Source organism: Suricata suricatta, chromosome 16, assembly GCF_006229205.1.
Source record: "Suricata suricatta isolate VVHF042 chromosome 16, meerkat_22Aug2017_6uvM2_HiC, whole genome shotgun sequence".
Taxonomy (NCBI): Eukaryota; Metazoa; Chordata; class Mammalia; order Carnivora; family Herpestidae; genus Suricata; species Suricata suricatta.
The window spans coordinates 29,277,006-29,289,615 of NC_043715.1; the positions used below are offsets into that span (position 1 = coordinate 29,277,006).

The window sequence follows — 12,610 nt, forward strand, 5'->3', positions numbered from 1 at the left end:
ATGCATTCACTTCTCTGTCTCCACCATTACACCCACACAGCTATCTCTTGCTCAGTGACTGCAATGGTTTCCCAAATGCTCTCCTGCTCTGATGGCCTTTTCAAACTATACATCTGATTGTGTCAGTGCCCTCCCTTTAGGGAGGGATACAGGGCAAATCTTGATTGGCCCTAGTCCATCATGGCAGACTCCTTCCACCTGCCCTTGATTGGTTTCATTGTGGACAGAAACCCAGTGACTCATTTCTGGTCACTGGGTCTCAGGTATTGCTTCCGAAGGGCTTCTGGGAAAGATATTCTTGCTCTTTGGAAAAGACCATTGGAAGAAAAGGACCCTCTTTAGTTTTCTGGACGCTGTCACATTTGGGCGTGCCTGGAATGGCGGCAGCCATCTTGCTTCCAGCCTGAAAGTGTGATTCCAGGACTGTTGGGAAGCAAGGTCTGAAGCACAGGGTGCCACCCGGGAGCCTGCCCTACTTTGTGAGATGAGTCCCTTCACTATAATAAGCCAGCTTGACTTGGGTTTTCTGGCATAAGCATTCTAACTGATGCATATCTGAGGCATCCAGTGCGACGTAAAGCAACTGAAGCTCGGTGGAGCGGTATGAGCAGGAGCGATATACATGAGTCCTGGGGGAAGAAGGAGCTTACTAAGGAGAGAGTAGAGGGTGATTCCAGGGGGGGGGGGGGGGAAGGGCAGAGGATGATGAGCCTGCCAAGAAGGTTGGGAGGGATTGGGCCAGAGAGGTGCCCAGGAAGACCACCTGTGGCCAGAGGAAAAGAATTTCCTGCTTGCCTTCCTCTCTACATTGAGATTAATATTAAGGACATAACAGCATTCCTAAGAGTATGGGGCCTGGACCAAAGGAAGTGGCGGAGAAGTGTTTTCAGCTAGCGGAGGAAGTTGGATTTCAGAACCAGCCCTGGGGATTAACGAGAGTCTGGCTGCCTGCCACTGGAGAAGGTCGTTTGACCAGTATTTCAAAGGCAACCAAAAATGGAACAACCTGATCAGACAGTATTTCTCCTCTTCTGAGTTTAAGACAAGTCAGATGGAGATAGGAAGGACATCCCAGGAGAAGGACCCATTGTAAAACAAAACAAAAACAAAGCTTGGGGCGGTGTGAAAGCCAAGGGCAGCCATCACAGAATAAGGCTGGAGGCAGACGTGGGAAATGAGATGGGAATATGGGAAGGAGGCCAGCTTGGGGTGTGCCCTCTTAGTCTGACCGAGTTCAGATGTCTTCAGCCAGAAAGGGCTTCCGTGGAAAACTTCTGAGCAGTAAGGGGCAGATGGGATCGAAGGGAGGGTTTGGTTTGGGAGGTAAAAAGAAATCGAGTCAGGGTACCAGGAAGAGGTCCTCAAACTTCAGTTCGCGCCAGATCACCAGATGTGCTTGTGACAAATGTGCTTTCCTGCTACTCACCTCCCCCTACGCGGATTCTATGGGCTCTGTCTGATTGGTACATTTTTTAAAAGCTCTTCTGGCAGAAGCTACAGCCAAGCGATGACCGGGGAGTTTAGTTCCCACCATGGGCTCCTCCTACTCAGAGACAGAGAACACGGGCATCTGTCAACGTTACATAAAACGTTCCCATAGACTCCCCTGACCTGACAGCCACTCCTGGCGGACCGAGTGGCGCAACAGGGGGGGCCTCATGGCTCCCCGAAAGCAGTCTGCTCACCCGCGGGCCCCGCCCGCCCGCAGGTCGCACTCTCAGGGCCGCCAGCCCCACCCCGGCCCTGCCCTGGCCCTAGCTTGGAAAGACCACAGTCACAACAGCCGCCCTAAAAGGCTGCAGTGGCCACGCACTAACCTACGGGCCGGTCTCTATTATGACTGGCGGATGCCGCGACCAATTATGTTCAAGCGCTTGTTTGTTTCCTCCCCGTCCCTCCCACGGGGCCGATACTTCCGTGAAGGACCGTTCACTCCCTGCGCTGTTACGTAAGGGGAGGGTCCAGCGCTGCCCCACCCGAGAGGAGCAGATTTGATTGGTAGGATGGAGTGGCGTCGTCCTAACGCCCCCGGAAGACCGTCCTTGACGGACAGGGATAGGAGCCATTTGGCGCCAGGAAGCTGGGAGGAAGTGTCCGGGCTCAGGGGTGTGGGGTAGGGGGCGGGGCCCGACACCCAGAGCAGGGCGGGGAGTAGGCAGGGGCCGGGCCGGGCTGGTGCCGAGGCCAGAGATGCTGTGGGGCCGCGACGGCCCTCGGCAGCCGGGAGTACTGCGTTGAAAACGTTGAGGTGAGGTGCCTGCTGGGCCAGCTGGGAGGGCCATGAGGGCCGTGGAGCTCTTCAACCCGGGCCGCTAGCGTCGCCGGGCATTTGTCTGCCCTACCCCGTTCTCTGGGCTCCGCAGCGACGGCGGCCGTGCTGGGACACGGGGGCGGGGCCGGGCACCTGTCCGCGTTTGCAGGCACCTGCTGCCCTGGCTGCAGCGGGCCACGGGCCGGCGCTGGAAGGTGTCCGGGTGCTAGGCAAGCCCGACCGGCTCGCCCCGTCCGCATCCAGCCCTCCCCGTCTCCGTCCTGCACCCTGGTTGAGGGTAGGTGGGCGTCCCCGAGCCCTTGAGGCCCTTAGCTCCCCACCGGAGGGGCTCGCGGGCCTGGGGCCGGCCGCGAGCTAGCTTCGAGGCTGAGACACGGCCCCTGCCTTGCATCACCTCGAGACAGGTTTGTCCGGATTCCGTGCGTGTGCAGAGATGGATTTCCGCCGGGCGAGGGTGCCCGTCCCGACTGTCCGCAGGGAGTGCCAGGGCCAGGGCTGTTTTCGTCTTTTCTCGGGCCCGTGCTTGGGCTCCTCTTAACGTGGAATTTAAAGCTGTTCAGGGTGATGTATTAAGTCAGTGCGTATTTAGGGACCAAGGCACGTAGGAAAGCAGCACCTTTCTCTTAAGTTTTGGTGCATGTCACGTTCAGATCATTTGTACAGGTCCAAGATACTAATTTCTCAGCTTGTGACATAAAGGAAGACGGTGTTTGGTTCATATGGCCAGCATACGAACCAGCAGAAAATTTCAAATTCTGTCCTAGAGCTTCCTTCCATTTGTGTCACTCCTGTTGGAAAATGCTGTACTGTGCCTGGGTAGACTAGACATCTAATAAAGGGTGTAGGTATTCTCTAAAAGTGACACTTTTTCCAGGTGATTATGGTGCTATTGGAAATATTGGCAACAGTAGAAAACAACTTCAGCTTAAGGACAGGAAGAACTGTCAGCAAGTTTCGTAACTGTCAGATTCGTAAAGGCAAAGTCATAGAGTCCTTATGTGTTAGATTTGGAAGGGACTATACAGGTGAATGATGCACCCCAGTAAATTTACATGATGGTGAGCCCTGTGTCCCAGAGGGAGGGTGTCCCCTGTTAAGTCAGATCTGTCCTAGATGACAGCCGGGTGCTGTACATTACTCTGGATCTGAAAACCAGCATTGTTTTTGTTTGGGCCAAACAGGAACATGCCAGCACACATTTTTGATGTCTCAACCATTTTCATCCGTGTCCTAGTCCCCTTGAAAGGCAGATTTGTGGAGAGCCTCAGCAATATTGCTATTTCTTGGACGTAAGCCAACAGGTTAGTGGAAGAACCAGAAGCCTCATTCCTTTGACTTAATTACCGGGTGGCATTACGTGGTGGAAAGGAAAACAGCAGTAATTGGCATCAGGGAGGTATGGGAGACGTGGGACCCACCTGTGGATATCACCGGCTCGCCATGCAGGTTTGCTGTCCGGGACAGGCGGTACATGGTTCTCTAATGATTCGCCTCTTACAAGTTAGTAGAATGTCGCCAAGTTCTGACCCTCCTACCCCTCAGCCTTTCCACCGGGTGCGGGCGGGCTGGTGCCTGCAGGAGACCCGCGTTAAACACGGCGGCGCCTGGGCAAGATCACCGGAGCCCGGGAGCTGCTGTTCCCCCAGCTTGGCTCGCTGCTTTTCCTCTGCCTCTGCCTCCGTATTTTTAGTAAATGACCCACTGACTTTGTGACCTATGAGGCATACTTTCTTGACCACTTTCTTGACCACTCCTTGAAGCTTTGCTGGAAGGTTTGTACAGGAGAGGTCTCTTTGCACTCCTCTGTTGCATAGATGTTGGCAGCTCCTTCCGTGGGTAATCCAGCAGTTTCCACACCAGAAATAGCGGAAATAAGCCACTTCTCGGGGATGGTCCTGCCAGGACCCAGTGATCCCTCTCTACCTTATATGTTCCACCTTCTCTCTGTTAGGTCTTTGGTTACTACTTTTGCTGGGGCGAATCATTTTGTACTGAAAACAACTCTTAAGATGCTTAAATCGGTCTCCTTGGCTCGTAAGCTCCCCTAACCGTGCACAGCGACGGGCCTTGTGTGCGCGCGGGTGCGGCGCGCCAGCCCTGGCCCTGCCTGTGGCCCGCTGCCCACAGTGATGCCGCGGCAGCTGTCGCAGTCCAGCGTGCGTGCTGCATTTCTGGCACCTAAGCTCCACTGTATCGCTGCATATTCCGAATCCTGGCCAAGGACTCGGTACCCAGATCGCTGTGGGCATTTACAGGTGGCAAGGAGTGGCTCAGCCAAGCGTCCAGCTCTTGGTTTGGGCTCAGGTCAGGATGCCAGGGTGAGATTCTCTCTCCCTCCCTCTGCCCCTCTCCCCAGCCTCAAGTGCACGCACACTCTCAAAATAAAATAAAAGTGGGGAAAGAAACTGCAGTAGAAGAGGGAGGAGGGGGTATTGAAGGAAACTTTCTGAAAACTTTTTTCCCCACTAAGCTTTCATAACTATTATATGATGCTAGGCTGAGCTTCTATTTAAATTGTCAGATTTAGTTCTTCACTATCCTGGAAATCTTAACTGTTGGTGTTGGTATGTTTCTGTGTTTCTCATCTCATTTTTAGGTAAAGTGACTTCTGAGGACTGAAGAGTTTGATGACACGGATCACTGGATTTCTTTGGTTGGAGTTCACGTTATGAACCCTTTCTGGAGCATGTCTGCAAGCTCTGTCCGCAAAGTAGGTGTTGTTGATAAATTTAGTGAGGAAATCTCTTTGAGTCAAAGTAGAGGTCAAAATAATTCGTTCCAAGGTTGCCTATATTCTTAACAAAATTACCTGGGTGTCCTGGTTTAGGTTATACCTTTTTTTTGGTTTATTTATTTATTTTTAGTAATCTCTACACCCAGGGACTCGAACTCACAACCCCAAGATCAGGAGTCACGTGCTTTTCCCACCCAGCCAGTCAGATGCCACTAGGGTTTAGTTTAAGCAGTAATTAGTTTGCCAATTGAAGTCAGTTTCTGAGACTGAGATCACAGCTCAAATAAAAATCAGTTCTGGTAATCCTAATTCTAAGATTCTTTTGAGTTTGGTTATATTTACACATGATGACATTTGTGACACATTAACATGGTAGTCTTTTTACCTGATCTGCAGGATTCCGTTAGAGAAGCCTTGAGAAAGACCTGTCCAGTGAGGGCACTGGTTTAATTTTTCCAAACAGAATGTCTGTTTTCAAATTGCAGGGACAGTGCGTTTTACGAAAGCATAATGCAGACCAGAAGAGAATGACCGTACGCCCTGATTCCACCTTTAGGAGACCGCCACCACTAATCATCTTTTCTTCTGTGCACATGATGCCATTTTTAATGCAGCTCATTAAAAAGCCTTTGTTGGGGCGCCTGGTGGCTCAGCCAGTTGAGCCTCCGGCCTTGGCTCAGGTCATGATCTCACGCTCGTGGGTTTGAGCCTGGCATTGGTCTCTGTGCTGACAGCCAGCTCAGAGCCTGGAGCTGCTTCTGATTCTGTGTCTCCCTTTCTCTCTGCCTCTCCTTGCTCATGCTGTGTCTCAATCGGTCTCAAAAATAAATTAAAAAAAAATTTTTTTTTTAATTTAAAAAGCCTTCGGCTGTACTTGAGCCAAGGACGGGCCTGTGCAGTGGTGGTTTGTTTAATCTCTGACTCGTTAGACCCATGTCTCTGACTGGCTGACAGTATGTGGACGCCGAACACGCGGGTCCTGTCTGCCAGAGACAGACCAGAATCAGAGCAGCTGATTCGAAGTGAGGTGCTGACGTCCGGGGTGACTGGCTTCCTCCACCTGGACGACGGGTTTTGAGCTGCTCTGCCCCTGACCTTCCCCAGCACCTACGAGCAGGGGACTTTCCAGTCCTGTACAGTTGTCTGTTTGCTAAAGAACCCCTTGTCCTCTCTCCGGGGCCCCCCAGAAGAAACCGTTTCTGTTTCATGTAAACCCTGTAAATAAATACTGGCTTTATTGTTTTTATAGGATGTGTCGCTTTACAGAACTTTCCCAGGGCTTTAGTCTTCCTTCAGCTCCGTTCTCTAACGGTTGGCCTGCTCAGAGGACCTTCAGGTCACCTTGGTCATGGTGCTGGGACGTCCTTATGAGAGAGGCATTCTGGCTTTTAGGTCAGGGATAAAAATACATCATGTGTACTCGCATGGTTTAATGAATCCTCCTAACAGGGGCACCTGGTTGACTCAGTTGATTAAGTGTCTGACTCTTGATTTCGGCTCAGGTCATGATCTCACAGGTCATGAGTTCAAGCCCCACATTGGGCTCTATGCTGACAGCACAGAGCCTGCTTGGATTTCTCTCCCCCTCTCCCTCTGTCCCTCCCTGACTCATGCATGCTCTCTTTTCTCTCTCTTTCTCTCTCTCAAATAAACAAACATTTAAAGCAAGAATCATGCTAACAAACGTTCTCACCACTTCATCTTGAATAGCGATCGGATGGTGAAGAGAAGGCACTGACAGGGGACGTGGTGACCAGCCCTCCACGCACCGCTCCAAAGAAACAGCTGCCTTGTATTCCCAAAAATGCTCTGCCCATTACTAAGCCTACATCCCCCGCGCCAGCAGCACAGTCCACAAACGGCACACATGCTTCTTATGGACCCTTCTACCTGGAATACTCTCTTCTGGCAGAATTGTAAGTGCTTAAACTATCGGTTAATTTTTGAATGACCTTGGATGATGAAAATGAAAAGTATTCAAGTGCACTCTGTAAAGGGCTGCGTCGTTGAATCTTAAAGCTCAAACGCATTACCCTCTGATATCTGGTAAATCAGATTTAAAGGCAAATGTGGGGGCTACTTGGGTGGCTCAGTCAGTTAAGTGTCCGACTTTGGTTCAGGTCATGATCTCCTGGCTCATGAGTTCAAGCCCCGCGTCAGGCTCTGTGCTGACAGCTCAGAGCCTGGAGCCTCCTGATTCTGTCTCCATCTCTCTGTGCCCCTCTTCCCCTGCTCATGCTTTCTCTCTCTAAAAAATAAAAGAAACATTTAAAAAATTAATAAAGGCAAAGGAAAGTGTGGGCTTCCATCTCCATGTATGTTTTGGGGAGCAAGAGGAAGAGACTGAAGTCAGCAGGTCAGGAACTGAGTCCACGGCTCCCTTGTGTGAGGCGAGGAGCCCACGCCCGCAGGGGCGCCTGCAGAGAGCGGCAGCAGAGGGCGGCAGTCTGCTCTCCCTTGGGTCGGGTCCAGGCGGGCGCCTGTGCCCCACTGAGCTGGCGCCTGGCAAGAGGCCCCTGACAGACGGAGGAGGGGTCCCAGGCAGAGGGTCAGGAAGAGGCAGGGGTCAGGAAGTCAGACCTTGGGTGTCAACACTGAACGAACTGGAACCTCTAGCGGAGAGAAGGGAAGGCTAGGAAGTCCCGTCCGCGCTGCCTCCGCGTAGTGGGAGGCCGGTCATTGGAGGGGGTTGAGTGCTGCTGTGTGACCCGCAAAGGCAGGCGGCGGCGGTCACGGGGGGTTACAGAGACCGGGGCTCCGTGCGGGTACGAACCTGAGGTCGCACGTGTCAGTCACGGGAGGAGTGGCCGCGCCTGGCCCGCTGCGGGGGCTCCCATGGCGTTGGGTCTGCTCATTTGTTCCCGGCCCGAAGTGTGGAGAACGAAGTCTTCACCTCTGTCATCGTTAAGTCTCTTTGTACAGTGTCCCCGAGCGTCCCCAAGCATTCCCTCGCTGTACCCGTGTCGTCACGGTCAGAGGGGCTGAGGCCCCAGCGCAGCTGGCGGGGTGTGACTCGGTGGCAGGGGTCCCCTTCAGCTTTATAATGGAGGCCTTGTGTCTGCGGCCGGGCAGCGGGCCGGACAGGCTTCTATTGTGGCCTCCCTGTGGCACAGGCGTCCGCCAGCCCTGCTGCTGTTGACTTGCTAGATTTCAGTCACCAAAAAATGTGGTAACTACTAAAAAATGTTAATAAGTAAGTGTGACCACAAGTAGGTAATAGGGATAGTCGGCTAAGGTCCAAAAGTTGCTTCTCTAACAAAGTTCAGGCTTGGCGCGTGACACAGTTAAAGGCCGTGGGTCAGCGTTGTTCAGGGTCAGGCCCCTGCCATCCTTCCTCAGCCTCCCAGGAGAGCCAGTACCACTGCTGTCCGTGCATGGGTCCCCCCTGCCCCAGCGCCCACGGCGTCCAGGTGCCTGAGTTGGGGGCACCGATGCCTGCCTTCCCCATGACGCCACATGTCTGAGCCCAGCGCTCTGCCACACCGACTGGGGTCCAGACCTCGGTGACGGCAAGCCTGTGCGGTTTTTATTCTTAATTGCCTACAGCTGCATTTCAAATGGCTTTTGAAGGCGTGGGGGCGAAACCTATCGTCCACAGTCACAAAAGGGAGAAGCATACCCTCTCGTTTCCCTTACATTGAATGTCCAGTACTGAAATCAGGTTGCCTTGTCCCGCCCTACCTACCGGCCGGTTTCTGAGATGATGTTTTGGGAAACTTGGCTTCTGGGAGGAAAACCTGATTCTTTGCGTATCCCTGTTTGGCTTGAATTTCCTAGTGCAGGGCCCTCAGGGGCTCCTCGTGTCTCTGCGAGCTTGAGTTCTGAAGCGGGGGTGGGGGCCGGCCACAGGCCGGGCCTCGGAAGAGCGTGGTGACGTGGCTTGTGCGTCAGGTGTCAGCTGCCCCTTGAAGGACTCCTCCTCCTCTCGAAAAGCGAACGGTGGGTTGTTGGACGCATGCGTGCCGTTTCCCTCCATATGACTCACTCTTCTGCTTCCGTTTCAGCACCTTGGTTGTGAAGCAGAAGCTCCCGGGGGTCTACGTGCAGCCCTCCTACCGCTCGGCGTTAAGTAAGAGGGACTCACTCTAATTCTTAGCGGATCTGGGTCCTCTGACACAGCTTAGGCCTCAACTGTTTCTTATTTTTCCCTCCAGTGTGGTTTGGAGTAATATTCATACGGCATGGACTGTATCAGGATGGTGTATTTAAGTTTACAGTTTACATCCCTGATAACTACCCAGATGGTGACTGTCCAGTAAGTCAGGAATCTAGTCTGGCTTCGTTTGTTGGGTCCAAAACGGGGGCTTGCAGGGCTGCAGGGTTGCTTGGTCCTTTTCCCTGAGCTCATGATTTTATGATTTCAGTTTCCAAACGTGTTTGGTCTACCCGGTCATCTTTCAAGGGACTTTTTGTGTTTGTTGTTATCTTTTGCCATGCCAGCCCCTGCCCTTGTTTCTCTGCTGGGGGGTGTGCAAGGGAGGCTGGGAGCTGGGCCCCAGCACCGACCATGTGCGTGGCGACCGCTGTGCCATAGCAGAGGGACCCTGCCCCCCTTTCCTCCTGTAAAAATGGAGTTTGACAGGAACATGGTGGAGGTTGTTAAGCATCCCCCTCTGACTTAAAACAGCACGACGGCCTTGCCTGCAGCCCCCTGTGCGGCGGTCTGGGTGGGTCTCATAAGCTCCTTGCTTCCATTAAAGGGAGCGTCTCTCTCTAAATACAGCGCCTGGTGTTTGATATTCCCGTCTTTCACCCACTGGTCGATCCCACCTCAGGTGAACTGGACGTGAAGAGAGCGTTTGCAAAGTGGAGGTCAGTAAGTAAGCGTTTACTTTGGTGCTCCAGGTCAGCAAGGGGATGCTTCCGTAACCATACATGTCTCCCTTTAGGCGGAACCATAATCATATTTGGCAAGTTTTAATGTATGCACGGAGAGTTTTCTACAAGATCGATACGGCAAGCCCCCTAAACCCAGAGGCTGCAGTCCTGTACGTTGCTTTGCTATTTGTTGCTTTGTTATTTATTTCAGATACATTTGAAGATGCAGGGAAGTAGATTAGGTTGGTGACTTTTCGACTTAAACTTTTGACACAGGTATGAAAAGGATGTTCAGCTTTTCAAAAGCAAAGTGGTTGACAGTGTTAAGATGTGCACCGCTCGTCTGTTCGACCAGCCTAAAATAGAAGACCCCTATGCGATTAGGTAAGTGGTATGTGATCTAGAGAAACTGTGCTTTGCCGTCCTGTACTCATTTTCCAGCTGGTTTTCCAGAATGGGTTGAAAGGGAAAGCGTATAATCTGTTAACCTACAACCATTACAATTTGTTGGCAACTTGATCTCTGATACCTCTTGGGCTTTCCCTTAAGCAAAAAGCTTTATTTACATCGACTAGCAAATTGTGCCAATAGCTAGCTCTTTAGTGACTTGGATTTCCTAAGGATCTTTGGAATGCACCATTCAAATCCAGACTTTTCAGGTGGCAGTTTTGGCTGGAGCCCAATTCCCGTGCCCCGCTGACATTCAGATTTGGGGAAAGGAAGGGCCTGAATAGTGTAAGTCCTGTGTTCCTTTAGCACTACGATACCTAGTCTTGGAAGTGTCCGACGTTGAGAACTGGGTTGGTGAATTTGCTCCTTAACAACAGATGTGCTGGGAAGGCCGCGTGGCTCCGTGGGTAAGGGCTTGTGCTCTGCAGACAGACGGGCTGGTGTCTGTGCCTCCTGGCTTGGGTGACCCAGAGCAGTTACTTAGCTTTATGGCTGCACTTTCTTCCCCTGTAGACAGCACCTCAGGGGTGGCCGAGAGGCTGAGGTGAGCGAAGCCGTGTAAAGTGCTCTAGAAGGGATAGTTGTCCTGTGAGGGAATCATTTAGATGAACGTCTGACACTTACGTGTTTGACAACGGATCCTCGTTCCTTGTTCGGTCTTGTTAAGGCGACCGACTTCAGTATTGAAACAATGAATAGTTTACATATTTAGTAAACCAAGTGGTTTAATATTTTTCTCTTCCTTAAGCTTTTCTCCGTGGAATCCTTCTGTACATGACGAAGCCAGAGAGAAGATGCTGACTCAGAAAGTACGTACGTAGCCAGTTTTGGAATAGCGAACTGTTTGCTTTCTGAAAGGTTTTCATTGGCGACCGCTCGTTCTATATACAAGTAACTTTTTGGGAAACGGAAATTTGGGCACAGTACCAACTCCTCAGTCGTATTTTTGATGTCTGTTCTTGATTATGCCTAGAAGAAGCCTGAAGAACAGCACAATAAAAGTGTCCACGTTGCTGGCCTGTCGTGGGTAAAGCCTGGTTCGGTGCAACCTTTCAGTAAAGAAGAGAAAACGGCAGCAACTTAAGCACTGGCGAGCCCGGTGCCCCGTGCGCTTTCCTGCCGGACGTGGGCCTGCTGAGAGCTGACCGGTGGCAGAGGGCGGCCAGAGGAGTAAAACTGTGCAAACAAGGACTGCCGTCAGTGTGTCCGCGGATGCGTAGGTTCTAACGGCGAGTTTTGGAAACCTCTCTTTAATGCGTTACTTCTGTCAGAAGTGTCTGTAGGGTGGTTATCTGGTTCAGTACTCCAAATATTTTGGGGCCTCGAGGCTTAAGTATTTTTCTGAATATAATGCTACAGGTAAGTTGCATTCATTTACGCGAATAGAGTAGAGCGTTGGGCGCGCTATCCAGTGACTTTACCCCCATGGCTTCAGTGCACGTATGTTCGGATGCGGGAAGAGAGGGAGGGCGAGCAGGCCCCGCAGCTCGCTAGCTCTGGCAGGTGGGAGAGCGGAGCCTCGGGCCCCAGCCTGCAGTCCCACTGACCTGCCAACTCCCGTCGTCACTGAGGCACATGTTAGGTGAGGGAGGGGAGAGCAGAGCGCTCATTTGTGGTGGTTTGTTTGGTTTTCTTAAACAAATTACTTACTGTATTTTTATGGCAGGAGGGAGAAAAAGTGTTAAAACAGTTTCTAATGAAGTCAGATATTTAAATGATGAGTGACTAATGTGTTTTGTAGAGACAAAATAAACCAGTGAATGACTGTTCTTTGTCATTTATGCAGGAAACTAGCTACCCCTTTCTCAATGTAACTAAACAAAGATTAATTTATAAATGCTTTATTGAAAAATACACTTATTTTCATATAAAATTACAGTAGCAGTAAGTATCTTGAGAGGTTTTATAAATATTTTTGCAGACCACTATTCTAACTGAACAGTGTAAGTTCCCTATTTCTTTCAGAGCAATATGAAGTTACCCAGTAACTTGGTTTATACTGATTCAATTTACAATTGAATTTTCTCCCTAAATAAGATTATTCATTCAACTTTAAAACTGCTGGAACGAGAGTGATTAATAAAGGTATATATAGAATTCAACAGCTGTTAAATAACATCTCTAATTTTGTAAATGGTACTATGTACTAATAAAAACCTAAATTCTCCAACCTATTTTTTAGACAGCCAGGAACACACCCAAAGATATGTTAAATTTATCACCTCAATAGACACGTGTCTTTCAGGATAACTACCTCCTAAGGAAGAGGTCAGAATTTTTCAAATTCCCTTAATTCAACTTGATTTAAAAATCTTTACTTAGCCAACTGATCCCTA

The 12,610-nt window shown here is 50.9% G+C and overlaps 1 protein-coding gene across 3 annotated transcripts; it reads left to right on the top strand.

The window, feature by feature from the left end:
• The first annotated feature begins 2,131 nt into the window (after nt 1-2,131).
• AKTIP (AKT interacting protein) lies at nt 2,132-12,376 on the top strand. 3 transcript variants are annotated; one of them, XM_029924101.1, is made up of 11 exons: nt 2,132-2,248; nt 3,454-3,573; nt 4,869-4,982; nt 6,717-6,922; nt 9,011-9,075; nt 9,161-9,261; nt 9,730-9,818; nt 9,896-9,994; nt 10,101-10,208; nt 11,023-11,083; nt 11,248-12,376. In XM_029924101.1, exons 3-11 carry the CDS (start codon nt 4,941-4,943, stop codon nt 11,356-11,358), a joined length of 882 nt encoding a protein of 293 aa, XP_029779961.1. In that variant the 5' UTR covers nt 2,132-2,248; nt 3,454-3,573; nt 4,869-4,940; the 3' UTR covers nt 11,359-12,376. The 3 variants fall into 3 exon arrangements, with proteins under 3 accessions (XP_029779961.1, XP_029779962.1, XP_029779963.1); XM_029924103.1 differs by having other exon boundaries at nt 2,133-2,248; nt 11,251-12,376; XM_029924102.1 differs by lacking the exon at nt 3,454-3,573.
• The last annotated feature ends 234 nt before the right edge of the window (nt 12,377-12,610 follow it).